This window comes from Telmatherina bonti, assembly GCF_933228915.1.
Source record: "Telmatherina bonti genome assembly, chromosome: 15".
NCBI classification, from domain to species: domain Eukaryota; kingdom Metazoa; phylum Chordata; class Actinopteri; order Atheriniformes; family Telmatherinidae; genus Telmatherina; species Telmatherina bonti.
In genome coordinates, this window is record NC_136613.1 from 31,024,427 (window position 1) to 31,041,996 (window position 17,570).

Here is a 17,570-nt window from a genome sequence, read left to right on the forward strand (position 1 = left end):
GTGTGTGTGTGTGTGTGTCCGTATATGTGGATTTGACTGTTTGTGTTACCATATGCATTTGTATTGCTTTCAGCCACAACAAAAGTACATAAAAAAAAAGAACATGACTTATTGTGATGTCTTTTTTTTTTTGTTTGTTTGTTTTTTTACTGTATGCAACTGTTTTAACATTGTGACTCATGAAAAAAGAAGTCGTGAAATAGTTCAATCTGAGAAACACAAACAACTGTAGGTATTTCCCCTGCATTAATAAAGCATGTTTTATTGAAATAATTCATTTTTCACCACAGAATATGATTCCATAACACGGGAGAGCTTAAAAGGAGACAAATGGAAAAATGGAATATGGAGCTGATTTTTATACAATTTCCTCCTCCACTCAGCAAATCTAACACACACACACACACACACACACACACACAACAAAGCAGTGAACTCAGATTAATAATCAGATGATAAACTATTTTTTTTCTGTTTTTACTCATCAATGACCTAAATTACCTCATTTTTGGCCCAATGTATTTACATTACAAGCCCCTTGTCAATAAAACATAAAAAACAGTTTCTATACAGTGAATAAAGGATGAAACCAGACAAACTTTTGCTTGAGCGACCAATATGTTATTTGTTCTGGATGTATAGAAGTCACAACAGCCACACAAAACCACGCTGCGATACACGAGAAAGCCATGCTGAGTGCACGGTTTTAATCCAGCTCTGGCTCTGGGAAACGAGCTAAATGGCATCTGGAGCAAGAAAAATCCAGATTTTAACATGTCAATGACTGCGTGCACATTCAGTTTGTAAGCAACCTTAACTAGATCTCCTGTGGATAAATATAAATATAAGAGGTTTGGCCTTAGAATTGGCCTCATTCATTAACATCTCTCCTTACAGACATCAAGATTGCATTCAGACTTTATGGCATCCTAACATGGATCACTTTAGCTTTATCATTATTATGTTATTTCCACATCTTCATCAGATATTTATTAGCACAAATATACATTTAGCTTCAGCTTTCATAACCCAGCTAGAGCCCAAACACTTCTACATGGGTTATTATTTACACTGCAGGTTGGATAATGTTCTTATATCTCCAGGTTTTACATAAAACGAGCAAATCATGAGCCAGCTGAGAATATTACTGTGCATAAGTCTTCAGCCACCTCTTTATTTGTTTATAATTTTCCAGGAAAATGGTAACTACATGCAGTGATTTATTTAAATTTGCAAACATGAATAGATGCATATGTTTTTTCAGCTCTACCAAGCTAATAAGTCAATATTTGTGAGGACCACGTGACAGTCTGATGTGTTGTCATCCCTCTGAGGAACAGATATCCAGACTTTGTAATGTTGAGGTCTAGGCTCTGAGGAGGACGGATTTTTAGCCCAGTTCTTCTGCCATGTTGCCTTTTCTTCCTGTTTTCCTTCCTTATAAAGGCTTGTTGACTGACCCGCTTCCATGGAGACCATTTCTGATGATTCAGCAGCAAATGGATCGACTGAAGCTGCAGCCTCATCTTTCAGTTCCTGAAGTGTTTGCTGGATTATTTTTCCATTTTCTTAAATGGGTGTCTGCTATAGATTTATACTCCACCTGTACCGTTTTCTTAAATCTTTAAAGACAATAAAGACAATCTTTACACAATGTAAAGATTGTTAAAGTTTTAGTCTAACAGCACTTTGGCTTTTGTAGATGCTGCTGAAATGGAAACAAACAATGTGTCTTTGTGAAAGGCTGCAAGTAAGAAAGAGCATTAGCAAAGAACATAAAATATGTTCTTTGCTAAACTATCTGTTATTTTAACACAATATTGTGTTGACTGGTGGCCTGTCCAGTGCAAACCCCGTCTCTGGACTAATAGCTGCTGGGGTACACTTCGATCGAGCAGGTATGGACAACGGTTGGATGACTAAACAAAGTTAGTTATAAGTGGCAAAAAGAGCAACAAAATATTCCTTTGAAAATGTTCCGGTACAATGTCTGCAGGAAGACTAAAGTCAGGAGAAAACTACTGTTCAGACCAGTTTAAAGGATTTCTGTTCACACTATAAAGGAATGAGAGGTGACTGAAGACATTTGCACAGTACTGTACAATATGAGAATGGATCAAAGCCCCGTTTCAGCCTCTTTTATAACACATTACTGCAGCATCAATGTGAGGTTCAGTCCGTGTCAGAAAGGTCATGGCAGATCACGGATCACCTGTAAAAATGAATGAGAAGAGAAAGATTAGATTTAAGGAAATGGTTTCATTTCAGGGAAAATCATTCATTTATTTAGAGTCGTATGAAGCACCATTTTTGTCCCATAAATTCCCTGCAGATTCATTTATTTATCTTTATCTAGTATCGTTCTATACTTCCAGCACGGACAATCTCTGCTGATTCTGGTTGTGCTGTTCATCATCTTCGGTTTTAGGTCGAGCAGATTTTACAACAGGTTCACTATCTAGGTCAGATGATGCGATTGACCCGTGTTGTTTAAAGCCAACATAATAAAACTAAAAATAGTTTACTCTCCTGCACACAGGGTTCTGTGGCTGTGTGCTCTGCGGGGCCTGACCTACATACCCACTGATAGAGTGGGACCATAAACACCCTGTATAACTTACAGAATGTGGACCCCTGGGGGCAAAAGCATTTAATGTATTTATTGCTGTGTGCTACACGTGCACTGCCAAGTCATGCAACTCACTTTAGCAAATCACCCGGACTATTCAGACAAAGTCAGAGGTCTGTTTTGTTTACTTCATTGTTTATCTTATAAAGGCAACTATGACCTTATGGTTGTTTAGTTTAGAGATTAAACAGAAAAGCTAATCTGCTGTTTTACAGGTGATTCTTCACCGGTAAAAAGGTGGAAACTTCTTTTTTTTTTTTTTTTTTTCTTTTTTTTTTTTTTTGTTATGAGCTTCACCTAGTGGTTAAAGTTTGAACTGCACCTGTAATACTGTCATGCCCTTTGCTCTATAGTCTTGTGAAAAAGATAACAACCTTTCAAAATGTTTAATAAATCAGTTGATAATGAAAAAAAAAAAAATACTACTCCTTATCAGGTCTGGAAAGCGGTAAATACAACTTCAAATGATCGACACATGACATATCACAGCCTTCATTCAACAAAAACAGTAGGCCCTACGTCTACAAGGCTGGAACTTTGTGCAAAAAAAGTAAATGCACCCTATGATTTAATTATTTAGTAAAATAGAATTATAAATATTATGATAAAAGTATTATTCTGCGTGGAAATTGTCGAGGAAATTTGGTCTACTCTTCTTTACCGTCATTGTGTAAGTCTACTTAGGTTCATGCGGCAGATATCTCTTGCCATATCACAAGAAATTAAATAAACAAACATCTAACTCGATCAAAATCTTGTGTCTTTGCAATGTCTGGGTAAACTGTAATAAGACAAATCAGCTGCTTTCGTTTCTCCTATTTGACAGAGAATAACAACATGCTAACAACATGCTAGCAAAGATTCCATGCACACATGCTAATGATCCAAGTTTAGTAATAAAAACCAAACATTAATAATTGCACTAAAATACACTCTAAGTCCTGTTTTGTGAACCTTTGTGGGCTTCAACACCTGTTTTTATTCATCATTTATTCTGTTGTTAACTGGAAATATCCTCCTGTTTCATGATTCATGGCAATTTTTACATTTTACCACAGTTGTTGACTGCACACCTTACACTGAGTGACTGCAGCCCTGTGGCTGCAAAAAGCCCATCTCACCAGCTCTCCACCAACATGATTACAGTTGGTCTGTTTTTGTTGAAATGCTATAAATATGTGTTGTCTGTATGAATTATCTCTTTCAGTGTGGAATGATGATCAATGATTGAGTCCAAACAGTTTTGAAATGGTTGTAAAAAGGAGCATTACACAGGTATCTGACTGTAAAACTCAGTATTTTTTACCTATTTTAATGGTACAGTGAGATTTATTATGTCCGTTCCCAATGCAATTGTTGCCCTGCAGCGTCCCAAGGCTGAGAAACCACACTTTTATGTGACAGCACATCAGTTTCCATCACCATTTTGCTTTACTGCACCACGTCACTTACGAACCCGACATAAACACTCATTCTCACTGCAGCTGATTCATCCAATAAATAAAAAGGGACATTATTGGAGGAAGAGAAGAAAAGAAAGTAAGAAAGTGACCTGTCACTGTCTGTTGTAAGGAGGCAACAACAGGAGAAGATCTGCCAAAAGTCAGTAGTGGGTTGTTAACACAGCCCTGAATGCTCCAGACAGGAAGACTGACTAAATGTCTACCTTAATAATGCATCTCACACTCAGTGATGATCAATTAATCACAAGGCTGAAAGCAGGAAGGGTGGACTCAGGTTTTCACACACTGTTACTGCATTATTATTTAGTTTTTGCTAGATTAATTTAAAAAAAAAAAAAAGGTTCAATGTCAAATTAATTTTTAAGCTTATTTTAAGGACCTGCTAATTTAACATGATGTTACATGTAATAACTGAAGAAAAGTGTAATTCTGCATCAATAGTATGTATGTCTACATACATATAGCTACAATTAGCTATAAACACATATCGAAAAATCATAAAAGCTGTTTCTTTAACGAACCAAGCACTCGGAGCCGGGCGCTGGTCTTTGCTTTGCCAGATGTAAACTCCACCATCCCGCTCATGTCTGGGGAGGTCTGCCTGAGGGTCAACCTGTGGACCGTCCCCATCTTCTCCAGGCGTATCCGAGAACTGGGCTGCAAGGGTTCCCCATTCAGACTCCACACGGGGGATTTGAGAACGGGGATTGAGACCTCACACTCAAAGCAAGCTTCATCCGGGGCAATGACCTCCACGTCTTTCAGCTCCCGCACCATCAACAGAGACTGGGCTGAGTAGAAGCAGGAGAGAGCGAGGAAAAAGCTGTGTTGTTTAAACTATTATACATTTTTAAGTTTCCCACCTGAACAATAAAATAAAAGAGAATCAAACAACCAATCAAACACCGAACAGCGAATAAAGTCAATATTCTTTAGATAGTGTGTGTAAAGTAACGTCTTGCTGATTAAATACTGAGGCAGTTAAATGTAATCCAGCCATCATCACCAGCTTGCTCACTCCATTACACAAAGACACACTGTTGCTATTTCTTTTTCTTTTTAATGTACGTGGAAATTAATTATTACTAATTATCATATTAAAAACAAATGAGATGATAAAGTCTCTCACCCTCCACTGTCAGTTTGGAAGAGCATGTGTACTCTCCAACCTGGATGCTGTAGGTGCCCTCATCATCTAACGCCACCTGCTGGATGATCAGTTTACGGTAACAGCCTTCACTGCAGATCTCAAAGCGTTCGGAGGGCAGGATGACGTTGCTGCCTTTGTACCAGCGGATGCTACATCTGGGGTTGGACACTGTGCAGTCCAGGATCACACGGCTCTTCTCAAGGACACTTTTATCCTGCAGAGGCTTCACAATGTTCACAGGAAGCTCTGAAGAGGAGGATATGTTAAATGCAGCGTGGAGCTCAATGATAAAGGAAATTATGTCATTTATATACCTCGTAAAACCACTAACTTTGCTTGTTACATTGTTTCCATTTGAACAAATAGCACACACTTTATTTGGCCATGTTGAGATAACTACAATCTAAACATGACATAGTTTATATGACTGTATTAGACAAAGACAGGCAGCTCTCTAATATATACAGCTGTGATGTTTTCTGAAATACAACATAAACTCAGATCAAAGATTTGAGAATTCCTTCAAACCTTTATTAATGAAATGAAATGAAATTAAATGAAAAATACTTTATTCATCCCCAAAGCAAAATTCAATATTATTATTATTATTATTATTATTATTATTATTATTATTATTATTATTATTATTGTTATTATTATTATAAATTTTATTATTATTCACACTAAGTAATTCAATATTTATTAATTATTTATTATAATATAATATAATATAACATAATATAATATAATATAATATAATATAATATAATATAATATAATATAATATAATATAATATAATATAATATAATATAATATAATAACAACAACAATAATAATAAAAATAATTAGTCATTATTTATTAATTCAATAATCATTATTATTATTTATTTATTTATATATTTTTAAATCAGACACAGTGTAAAAGTATTTTCTCTGTGTTACTGACCACCTCATAGTTTTTGGAAGATATGTAACAAGTTCAAACAGCTCTGGAAGAGTTTTCCTCTCACAGATTAGTTGGCGGTGAGATTTAGCATAAAAGTACCATCCATCACAGTTTTAGTGTTTGTAAACAAAGAATAGTCATTGCTCATCACTTATATTTCCTTCACACACACCAGGCACCCGCACAGTGACTGTTCCCAAACCAGTTTTTGAACTGGCCAGCTGGTTTGGAAACTGCAAAGTTAGTTTTCAACTGGAACCAAAAACTAATGGTTCTTCTTTAAAAACCAAAACATCATCATCAGAAAGTGCTAGACGACTGTATTACTTATGTTTCAATAAAGTTAAAGAAGCAAGGAACACTGGAGCAAATGCCTGAGTTTTGGACAGAAAGGAAGGAATACTGTGACAGTAAAAAAAGGGCTTGAGCTTAACATGTCGTTGCATGTCAGGTCTTCCAGCTGCCAGGCCGCCACCGCAGAAACCACAACTGAAGAAGCATAAACAGAATCACTTCTCCTGCCTGGGTTTTCACCAGGTCGACTACAGGCTGTATGTTCAGCAGCTGAAAATAAGTTTCAGACTGGCTATCTGAAGTTGATTTAATATTGGAATAATTTGTTTTTGCATGAAACCTTAATTAATATGCATCTGTTATGTTGCCTAGCAACCATTCGGCAGGCTAAATGTAGGAAAGCTCTTCTGAACATCTTATGAAATTCACTCATCTGAAAACTTTGGAAATTATAATGGAAAATGAGGATTTAATCATCAACTATCAAGACAGAATTTCCAAACTGTTCATATTTATTTTCATGATGTAAAGTTTTCCACTTTTGTTCTGGTATAAACTGGTGTGAATATGATCACCAGAACGGTTTCTGTCTAAAAGCCACTATTTGTGTACACCATTTAATATATTTAAAATATTTAAAAATATTTAAACCCTATTTAGAATATTTGTGTACACCTTAGCGCATCACAGGGTCAACACAGAGAGACAAACAACTCCTCATACTCGTTCCTCGGTGGAATTTAAAGTGACCAATTACCCTATAACATGCACGTGGGAAGAAGCTGTTGTACCCACATATTAGGGATGGGACTTAACCACGTTGATCATGAATAACTAATCATAGAAACATTAACCATTTGGCAAACATTTTGTCACAAATGTATTTATTTTAAAAACTTTCTAAATATGTTTTAGTACAGAAATGATTTTATTTTGTTTTTTTATGCTAAATGACTGTTGTCAAGAGAAGCCCGTTTCTCTCATTCCCCTGTCAAAAGCTAAGTGAAGGTAATGTTTTCTGATGAATCAACCTTTAGACATTTTGGCACGCAAATATATTTTTGGTGTGTCTTTTCTAAGTAGAAAGGCGCTGCTTGCCTCCATCATCATCTCTGAAAAAGCTGGCCAGGTACTTGAGCAGTGCTGGATTAATACATGTTGACCACTTTATAAAACCTGTTATTCTTCAGTGTAGTGAACCATTTATTGCTGCCAAAGAGGACCAACTCAGTACTAAATGATATTTAAATGGGATTCCTATTATGTTTTCTAAGCATCTCATGTAATTACTTGAATACCTTCCACTTCCAGGTAAGCAACAGATTCAACATGTCTGGCAACAAACTTGATCTCTCCGGAGTCCTCTGGTCGCACGTTGCACATGAGAAGGAAATGTTTTGTCCCTGAAAAATAACACAAAACATTTAGAAAAATGAGATATTTCAGATAATCAATAAATATTTTTATAATATCAAACAATAATTGTTTAAGTTCTACTATCTAAAAACTTTTCTTTTATATTTTCTACAAATTCTTCTGTTAAACTGGTTATTTATAGTATTTATAGGTTATTTATTGTATATATACAATAAAAAATATTTTTATCAGTTTTCAAGCTGACCTTCCTGGCGGATCTTTATGGTGCTGGTGGGTTGAATCTGTTCCCCATTCTTGTACCATTCCCCTGGCACGTCCTCTACAGAGATCTCACAAACGAACACAGCGTTCTGATCCTCCTGGATGTCCAGGTCTTCAAGGCCCTGAAGGACCAGTAGCTCACGTTCTACAGACAGAATAAAGACTCTTTTTTTCAGATCTTTTCTTTTTAAAGAAGGAAGCCAGTGATTTAAGGCCACATTCAAAGAAAAAAACTAAAGATAAGTAAAAGTCATGAACTTGGTACTGTAGGATTTCCTACATATAGACAGATGGCAGTGTTGTGCCACATGAGCCTCAAAGTAGCTCATAATAAAGTTTTATCTCCAGGTCTGTGTTTGAATGTCAACACTTTCTCTAACCCAGACTGGTGAAAACTGACCACTCCAGCGATTATACAGCACATGTTTTTCCTGCTGTATCCACCCAGCCTTTCCCCAGTCTACATCATCCGATCACACCATTTATAAACTACTACAGGGGTCATTGGTTTGTGATTTGTAGTGTCTAGAAAGCTTACGGTAGACTTCCACCGCACAGGATGTAGAAGCATCTCCAGCATCGCAAGTGTAGATGCCCGAATCAGTGACATGGCATTTCATGAGCTGAAGAAACCGTTTCCTTCCCATTGCATAAATCCGCAAGTCTTTGCTTGGCTTCACTTCAGCCCCATCCTGAAATGGATGGATGGATGGATGGATGGATGGATGGATGAATGAATGAATGAAGGAATGAAGGGATAGATAGATAGATAGATAGATAGATAGATAGATAGATAGATAGATAGATAGATAGATAAATACTTTATTAATCCCCAGGGGGGAAATTCAGAAATATATATATATATTTATATATAAAGATATATATATATATATATATATATATATATATATATATATATATATATATATATATATATATATATATGTAAAATAAGAAAGTCATTGATTCAGTGTCATATGATCTGTAGTTATCTGTTATTGAATAGAATATCAATACTCAAAGGAAGTTATAGTAGTAAAAAAAATCACATTAAAGCTATGGAAACTATGCGGGACTACTCTTTCACCTCACTGGCAAAATTATTTTGTATTCTTAACACAGAGTATTTCTGTGGCATTTTCTTTGTAATAATAATCATAATTAAACACTTTATTAGGGATTAGATGTTATTAGGCTAGATGTTTATAGATGTTTATTAGGCTTTTGATGTTAAGTCATTGATTTGGTTAGTACTTTTTAAATAAATAAATAAATAAACATGGCTTGCCTTCATCCATTTCACATCAACATTGTGTCTCGACAGTTCGCACTCAATAGAGATTATCGACCCATCAGGGAATTTCTGATCCTCCAGTTTCCTGAAAATAGTCACTGGAGGCTCTGGTGAAGAAAAAAAGGTTACAAAGTTTAACAATCTGAACCTCTTCTTGCAAATCTGCTGACTTACCAAGGTAACATGTTATGTGATGACATTTTTATTCAATTGTCATCCTCTGCATTTCATCCCCAGCTCAAAGGGATGATGCATACTGAGTGACGAGGCATGAAGTGGATTATTTGATAAGAAGAGGTTAAACTAGCACCTGCCTGAAAACACTGAGCACAGTCTCTGCTTTTCATTGGATCTCTCAAGGCTATTTTATGTTTGTAACATGAGCCCAGATAAAGGGAACAGTAGCAAAGCTGCCACTCCATTCTATTATCATGCCTGTAGTGGTTGCCATTTGGCCCGCATTGAGTAGATCACTCCGGTCTCTCTTTACTAGTTTTATTTTTTCTATTGCTAATAAAACTATTCTGCTTTGTAGTAAGCACATATCCTGAAAATGACTCATTCACTTGCTTACCCTTCACAACAAGCCTTGCAGACGTCTTCTGGTTCTCTACAGAGAACACGAAGGTGCCAGTGTCTTCTACAGATAGGTTAGAAATGGTGAGGCTGTGAACTTGGCCTTTGGCACTCATACGGAAGTGATTTGTCGGCTTAAGCTGGATTCCGTTTCTGATCCAGGTGCCCGGTACGTTGGGATGGGAGAGCTCCACCTCAAAGGAAGCTGTTTCTCTCTCAGTGGTTTTAATGTCATTTAAGCCTCTCTTGATGGTGACTTTTCGAGCTGCAGGGAACACAGCCCAATAAAAACCCTTGAAAGTTGAAGCATGTTAGAAAGAATGGTCCCAGACGCAAGAATTTCCACTTCCGTGTAACAGTAAGCAGACATGGGAGGCATTTTCTTTTACATCACAGGCGTGGAATCTGCTCTGCACATGGTTGTTAAACAATGCAAGCTGGCACAGATCGGCAAGTTGATTTTAGCCGTTTGAGCGCTGGGCTTTACATAAAATCCATCTCTGAAACTGCCAACATTTTTCACTTATTCTAACACAGATGAGCATTCCTGTGGAAAAAAAGTTGTGTTTATTTTGGAGACCTGATGACAACAACCTTAGTTTTGAAGGCCAGGGTGTAAATTTAGATGCAATGAGAGGAGATCCAAATTCATAAGAGGTGCCAACAGCAGCCTGAAGTCCTGACTTTCCCCTTCCCACCCACACAAGTGTTGAAAGAACAGCCTTTAATTCAACCCCTCACATGTGGATCACAGGACTAAGAAATATAAGCACAAAGAAAACAAGGATAAGTACATCTTAATCACTACAAGATGTGAGTTTTACAGAGCGCCATGCTGTTACTTTTAAGAAATCAAAGTGGCTCCTGTTCTTTTGGCAGGGAATATGTACAACAACAGCCTTGCTTCTTATTCTGAAAGCTGTTCTTTTAAAGCAGAAGCCTGATATGGATTAAGAATGATTAAAACCTACATGAAATCATCAGTTCTCGGGTCAATACAGAACCACTTGTCCGCCAGTCGGTTCAAGCTGTCGGCACATCACCTGTTGGTTACCATCATATACCAGTACAAGTCCTGCCCTTCTCCCCAGTCACTCAAATTACTCCTACTCAGTTAATTGAGATTTGTCCTCACAAGAGGCAGCGATGGTGGGTGTGTGAGAGGCGGGGTTGTCGGTAACAGTGGTAAACAAACAACAACAAGACATAGTGAGAACACATGGACACTCACGCTCCACGGTGAGCTGGGCTTGTGTGCGGTCATGGAGGGTCTCGCAGCTGTAGGTGCCCCGGTCAGACACAGCCAGTTTGTGGATGGTTAGGCTGTGTTCTCGGCCCTTGTGTCTCAGGGTATATTTGGCGCTGGGGTGGATCAGCACCCCTTGTCTCATCCACTGCACTTCTCCTGAATCCACACTCACCTCCACCTCTAGAGTTGCTTCGCTGTACTCTTCAGCCACAATTGGAGTCATTTTCTTGGTGAACAGCACCTGTTGCTCTGAATAAGAATTTTAGGGATGATTCACTACACTGCAAAAAATCCAACTTGTATTGGTTGGCCTGAAACAGTCATTTAAGTAGGTTAAACTTGAAAATATGTATTAATGGCATTTAAAGCAATAATGTTAGTAATCACAACCAAACAAGCAAGTTGTTTGCTCCAAAGCAATTAGGTGAGTCGCTAAAAATTATAACTTCAAGTTGGAGTTCAATACAAGGGACAACAGTTCTGCTAACTTTAATTTCTTTGTTGTAAAATGCGGGGAAAACCAACTTTTTCAGTTTGCAATTTTCAACTGGACACCACGCAGGTAAGTTTTTATTTAAATTAAGTTTAAATGGTATGGGAAGTGTTGATTAGTGTTGTGTAGTATGTTGTAGATTTATGGAGGAGGCAACCTACACATTTTCAACAGTTAAACACAAACAGCTTTTCACTCAGCAGCCGTTAGCAGAACTGCTGCATGAGCTAGCCGCTAGCTTATCTGGGCTTCTGCTAGTTAGTACTGTTCAAACCGGACAAGACATGTTAGCTTCTGCTGGTTAGTACTGTTCAAACCGGACAAGACATGTTAGCTTCTGCTGGTTAGTACTGTTCAAACCGGACAAGACATGTTAGCTTCTGCTGGTTAGTACTGTTCAAACCGGACAAGACATGTTAGCTTCTGCTGGTTAGTACTGTTCAAACCGGACAAGACATGTTAGCTTCTGCTGGTTAGTATTCAGTTAATTCATGCTCGCCTTCTAGCTGCAGCTAAAGGACTAACCATTAGGGTTTCAATGCTAACACATTAGCTGATAATTCATGTACTAAGTATCAGGACAACATGGAACAGTTTGTGTAACATTTAGTGGAACTTACAATTGAGTTGTAAAAAATCCTAATTTAGAGTTGAGCAAACTCAAAAGCAAAACTTAAAATATTTATTTTAGCTGTCCAACTTAAAATTTTATTGAAGTTTGTTGCCTTGAAATTTTAAGTTCTCTCAACTTTTTCTTTTTTACAGTGTAGGAGCATCTATCAACAATTCATGTATAGAAAGACAGTCCAAGTGATGTCCAAAATCAAGCATCAAGATCAAATTAAATCTCTTGTCCTTGTAGCAAAACGTTCTCATAACTTCATATTAAATTGGTTCAAAATGATAAATGTGATCTTCTATGCTCATCTTCTATTAATAACATGCAAACATTTAACCTGTGTCTACTTTAACACAACTCATGGTGGAAATTATGTGGTGATGACTTTAAATGATTGATAATAAATAGTATAACTGCTGTGATTCATCCAGACAAATTTTATGTGCACATAGTGCTAATAGATGGGGCAACAGCGACTCACCTTGAACCTGAAGCTCTGCCTCTGACAGCACCCCCTCTGCATCTGCTGTCACTCTGCAGCTATCTGAAACCGTGCAGTTGTTGATGCAGAGCATGTGGCATAATCCGTTGCTGGAAATGACCGTGCGCTCATTCAAAGCAACTTGCTTGCCATTTAAGAGCCAAACCAGCTTGGTGTCTGCTGGTGAAACCACACACTTAAATGCTGCGTCTTCCCCTTCGCGGACGGTGATATTACGAAGCTCTGCTATGAACTCGATGACGCGGGGGGCTGAAAAACATTTGGTATAGTTAGACTTATTAGTGTTATATGTCTCCTCAACGTGTAGTAAGTTGGAGTATGAAAGTGACTTACTTTCTACGGTGACAGTTGCAGATGTCCTGTCGTCTGTGGATTCACAAGCGTATTCACCAGCATCTTCCTCCATTAGTTGGTGGATGGTAAAGCTTCGCTCTCTGCCTTGTGCCCGTATTGTGTAGCGACGGCTCAGAGAGATGTCCTGGCCATTTTTTAGCCACTGCACATCACCTTTTGGTTTGTTGACCTCACATTGTAAAGTGATGTTTTTGCCCTTCAGAGACACCAGATTCTCCAATCGTCTTGTAAATTTTACCTTCATTTCTGATAAAGAAAGACAATTTCAGAAATGTTCGGACAAACATGTAGTGTTACACTTGTGCTCATATGTATTCACACCCTTTCATTAAAGAAAAGGTTGAATTTACAATAGTCACTCATATAACTGGAGACTTAAAAAAGGAACAATAACTAAAAATTGTCAAAAATATAATTTAGTAATATAAGACACTGTTTTTTTTATTTGATTGAGTTGAAGAAAGAAAAAAGATAAAAAATAAAAAAAAGAAACAAACGGGTCCTGGACAAATTAGAGCACTTTTCTGTTGAACAGTGGGACAAAATACCTGTCAACAGGTGCAGAAGTCTGATTGAGAGGAACAGAAAACACCTGACTGTAGCGGAAACATTAAAGGATTGTTCAACTAAATATTAGTTTATGACTGATGTAATATGTTATAAATTATATTATTTGTTTTCTTTTTTTTTAAAAAAAAAGTTCTATTGAACCAGAATTAGAAAATAATGTAATGGTTTTCATGACATTTTTTATTTATTATTACTTTAGTCAATTTCAACTTATTTTACAGGCAGCTGTTTTTTTTCCTTCTTTAATAAAAGGGTATGAATAAATATGAGAACTGTCTCGTTGGCAAGTAGGCTTGTTCTTACCTTTGACTAAAAGACAAAAATGCATTTCATCTGTGCTTATGTCACAGACATATTCTCCAGAATCGGACAGCTGAACAGGATTAATGGTGAGCCTGTGAGTATTACCCTCACTGGAGATATGAATGTTGTCCTTATTCAATAGCTGGCCATCTTTCAGCCAGCGGACATTAGCTCTGTCATGGCTCACAAAGGCACACAACGTGGCACTCTCATTTTCATAGGCTGAGATGTTATTTCTTGATTCTTTATTCAGAAACTTAGCTGGTGGCTCTGAGAAAAAGGAGAATGATCAACAAGTTGTTTAGAAGTCCTATTAACAAATTTGACATTGTACACAGAAACTAAATAAATGACACCCTTAAACTACTTTAATCTTACCTTGCACCTCCACAATAGTCACCAACTTGTCATCGGTGGCATCGCAGACGTATTCTCCAGAGTCTGAAGGGTGAAGTCCATAGAGAACAAGCTTCCGCACAACTTCTTCACTGTCAATTTTAATCCGCGCGCTTGGTTGTAGTATCTCTCCATTGCACAGCCACTTAACGGCTGCATTTGGACGAGACACTTCACACTCCAAGACAAGGTCGTCTCCTGCTACCAGGATGTGATGCTCTGGATTGCCTGAGTTTCCAATGATCTGCACAGGAGGCTCTGAACATAAACAGTGGCAATAATCGATCTTCTGAAAGGTTGAAAGGAAGGATAACATTTGTTTTCTACTAATGTGGTTACCTTTGACGGTAATATTAAAGACCATCTTATCATCTACAGCATCGCAGGTGTACTCCCCCGAATCTTCAAGTCCAGCATTTAGGACAACCAATGATCGGAAAACACCTTGTTCTTCGCAACAGTATCGCATAGTGTCGTCAATGAGCTGATTGTCTTTGAACCAGCTGACTGAGGCGTTGGCTCTCGAGAGTTCACAGACTAGAATAATATCATCTGACACTAAGAACTGTTTTTCTGTCTTTGCATCTGTTTTTCCCATAATTTTTACAGGTAACTCTGTAAAGAAATGAGAACAGATAAATATTTGGTCCGCTTATAATTGAAGGCACATTATGAATAAAATGAAAAACATTTTCTCTTCTTGCATAATGAATAGCTCAGTGTCAAAGTAATCTTGGAGTGGACAAATCTAGCCATTGAGTTTTTGGTTGTTCTTTCGGAGATAGTAAAACTACAGCATTTATAGTGCGTTAATCTGTAGCAGCAAAACAGTTGTAATGCCACTCCATTCATTTTCCATTCCTTTTCCAGGGATTGGTTTTCAAGGGGAAGAGTCTAAGCCGGGGTAGGCAGGCTTGGTACAAGACAGAAGCATTCCTGCTGGCTTTCTGGGTTTCCCTGTTTCAACATGCCCAAAGCAAACTAAATGGATTTGGAGGCTCATCAGTTTCTGCTCAATCAGAGGTGTTAAAATGGGGATTTTTTTTTTAAAACTTGCAGGTCTGCAACTCTTCAGGTATGAACTTTAGAGAAACCCAGACCTCTTTCCCCACCACTTCTGTTGGGACTGTCAGGATATGATTTTCTTTAGGTGTGTTCTGACTGATTGGCTGCAGCTGTTCCTCATTCCAGCCTGGAGGATAAGACTGAGGACTGCTTTCCAGCCATTGCCAGTTCGTATGCTTGCCAGCAGTATTGTATGGCCAACAAGTTTCTTAATGTCTGTCAACTAATGAGAAAATCTAAAAATCTCTGCTTGTTTTCCAGTTTCAGCCACGCCAGCCTCCTTCCTGCCTTCCATTCTCAGCCAGTCCAGCACCTCTGCCAAACTTGGTACCAAATAAAAAGAACCGGGTTGAGAAGCATTTGTTTACTTGACTTTGTGGAAGCTCCTGCCAACTTCATAATTCCTTAACAACTTCAGCTTTTGAGAACTGAGACATTCCTTAGCCAGTATAGTAAAATAATTCCTCCAAGTCCTAAATCTGTCATTGAAGCCTCTTGATGGTAGACATTTAAAAAAAAAAAGGCCTCTACTGTAAGACATCAAGAGTTTATCCTTCCCAGATAGTTGAAGCACCTTAACCTTTCAATGCCAAGGAGCAGAGATCCTTGTCATAGTAGATAGATCTGCCTGCCAATCCCCAATTTTATGAGCAAGAACATACACTACTTAAACTCCTCCAATTGAGGCAGCAACACACTCCCAAAATAGTATATGGATCAGTCCATCTGGGAGACAGTTACGTTTCGACCAATGAGTAAAATGCAAATTCTTTTCCTGGCTGATTCCCTTGTTCACAAACTATCAATACCTGTTTGAGGCAAGTTTCACCATATAATCTCTGAACATTGAATAAACCAGAATATTTAATGTCATAACAATTGAGCAAAGTTAAATTATGTTAAGGTAGTGTTCATATCAAATAGCCATACTTGGCTACTGCAGTAAATCATGGCGTGACAACTACCAAACATACCCACACAATCCATTTTTAATTCAAGACATAAAGATCAGTCTGTCTGGGAAATTTTACCATTTGTCTTGTGTAGCATTCTTGCAAATTCTCATTTTGAGGATTGTCCCAGTCAAGGAAAAACAATTACAACCTAGGAGATGTTTTATTAGTCTCCACCAACCTCAAACATGGACAGTTTAACGTCACTTCTGGTTTTAGTCCAGTGGTGCTTTCTAGTATGCCGTTCCACAATAGTTTTTGGAGAGAAACTCTGTGAATCATAACTTTTTGTGGTTGAATTTTAGTCAACGAAAAACTGCTGCTGCTCATTGAGGATATGCTCTGGCCAACCGTCTCAATAAACGTGTATGTAATGTGAAATATTTGATGAATTATTCTTGTCTGCTTGTGTTGTTCCCAATGTGAAGAAGTGGTTTGATGGTGTAAGGTGGTTTGTTAACAGATGCCATTTTATCTGTTTCTCAGGTAGCTATGGCAACAGTATTCTGGCTTCCAACTATGTAAATTAATAATTGTGAAGTCTTTCAACAGATGGATTTATAACCCATTCAAATAACAAGGAAGTGTTTTTTGTTGTTTTTGTTTTTTCTAAAGTGAACTGATTGGTTGATTTGATTTTCTGATACTCTCAACCTCTCTTGGTTGTACCCTGCCCCTTGTTTGTTTGCAACTTGGATAGGCTCCCTAAAAGCAGTTATAAATGATGGATGGGTGGATGGAATCTAGCTTACCTTTGACTATCACACTGAAGTCCATCACATCGTCTTTTGCATCACAAACGTACTGCCCAGCATCCTCCATCGCTAGAGAGTGAATGGTTAACTGCCGCATGGCGCCATCCTCAAGGATAGTGACATTTCTAGAGTCTTCCACTTCCTCCCCATTTTTCTTCCAGGTGACTTCAGCATTTGGTCTTGAAACCTCACAGTCAAGAACCAAAGTCTCTTTGGCCACTTTTTCCACTCTGCTCGCCATTTTTCGAGGTCGTATGAAGCGAACTGGTGGCTCTAATTATTGAAATAATTTGCCATTAGAAAAATTTCAAGATTAAGAA

The 17,570-nt window shown here is 37.7% G+C and overlaps 1 protein-coding gene across 10 annotated transcripts in view; it reads right to left on the reverse strand.

Moving 5' to 3' along the window:
• Positions 1-121: 121 nt before the first annotated feature.
• Positions 122-17,570, reverse strand: part of obsl1b (obscurin like cytoskeletal adaptor 1b) — a 40,707-nt gene continuing 23,258 nt past the window's right edge. For all 10 annotated transcript variants that reach the window (XM_079254110.1, XM_079254107.1, XM_079254105.1 and 7 more), the window contains 15 exons: positions 17,248-17,523; positions 14,817-15,092; positions 14,460-14,735; positions 14,082-14,351; positions 13,188-13,454; positions 12,834-13,103; positions 11,223-11,489; positions 9,990-10,256; positions 9,410-9,522; positions 8,660-8,813; positions 8,105-8,266; positions 7,782-7,886; positions 5,222-5,488; positions 4,614-4,883; positions 122-2,212 (listed from right to left, as the gene is read on the reverse strand). In XM_079254110.1, the coding sequence (XP_079110236.1) occupies positions 2,202-2,212; positions 4,614-4,883; positions 5,222-5,488; positions 7,782-7,886; positions 8,105-8,266; positions 8,660-8,813; positions 9,410-9,522; positions 9,990-10,256; positions 11,223-11,489; positions 12,834-13,103; positions 13,188-13,454; positions 14,082-14,351; positions 14,460-14,735; positions 14,817-15,092; positions 17,248-17,523 (3,251 nt within the window). In that variant the 3' untranslated portion in view covers positions 122-2,201. The remainder of the gene's footprint in view (positions 2,213-4,613; positions 4,884-5,221; positions 5,489-7,781; positions 7,887-8,104; positions 8,267-8,659; positions 8,814-9,409; positions 9,523-9,989; positions 10,257-11,222; positions 11,490-12,833; positions 13,104-13,187; positions 13,455-14,081; positions 14,352-14,459; positions 14,736-14,816; positions 15,093-17,247; positions 17,524-17,570) is intronic.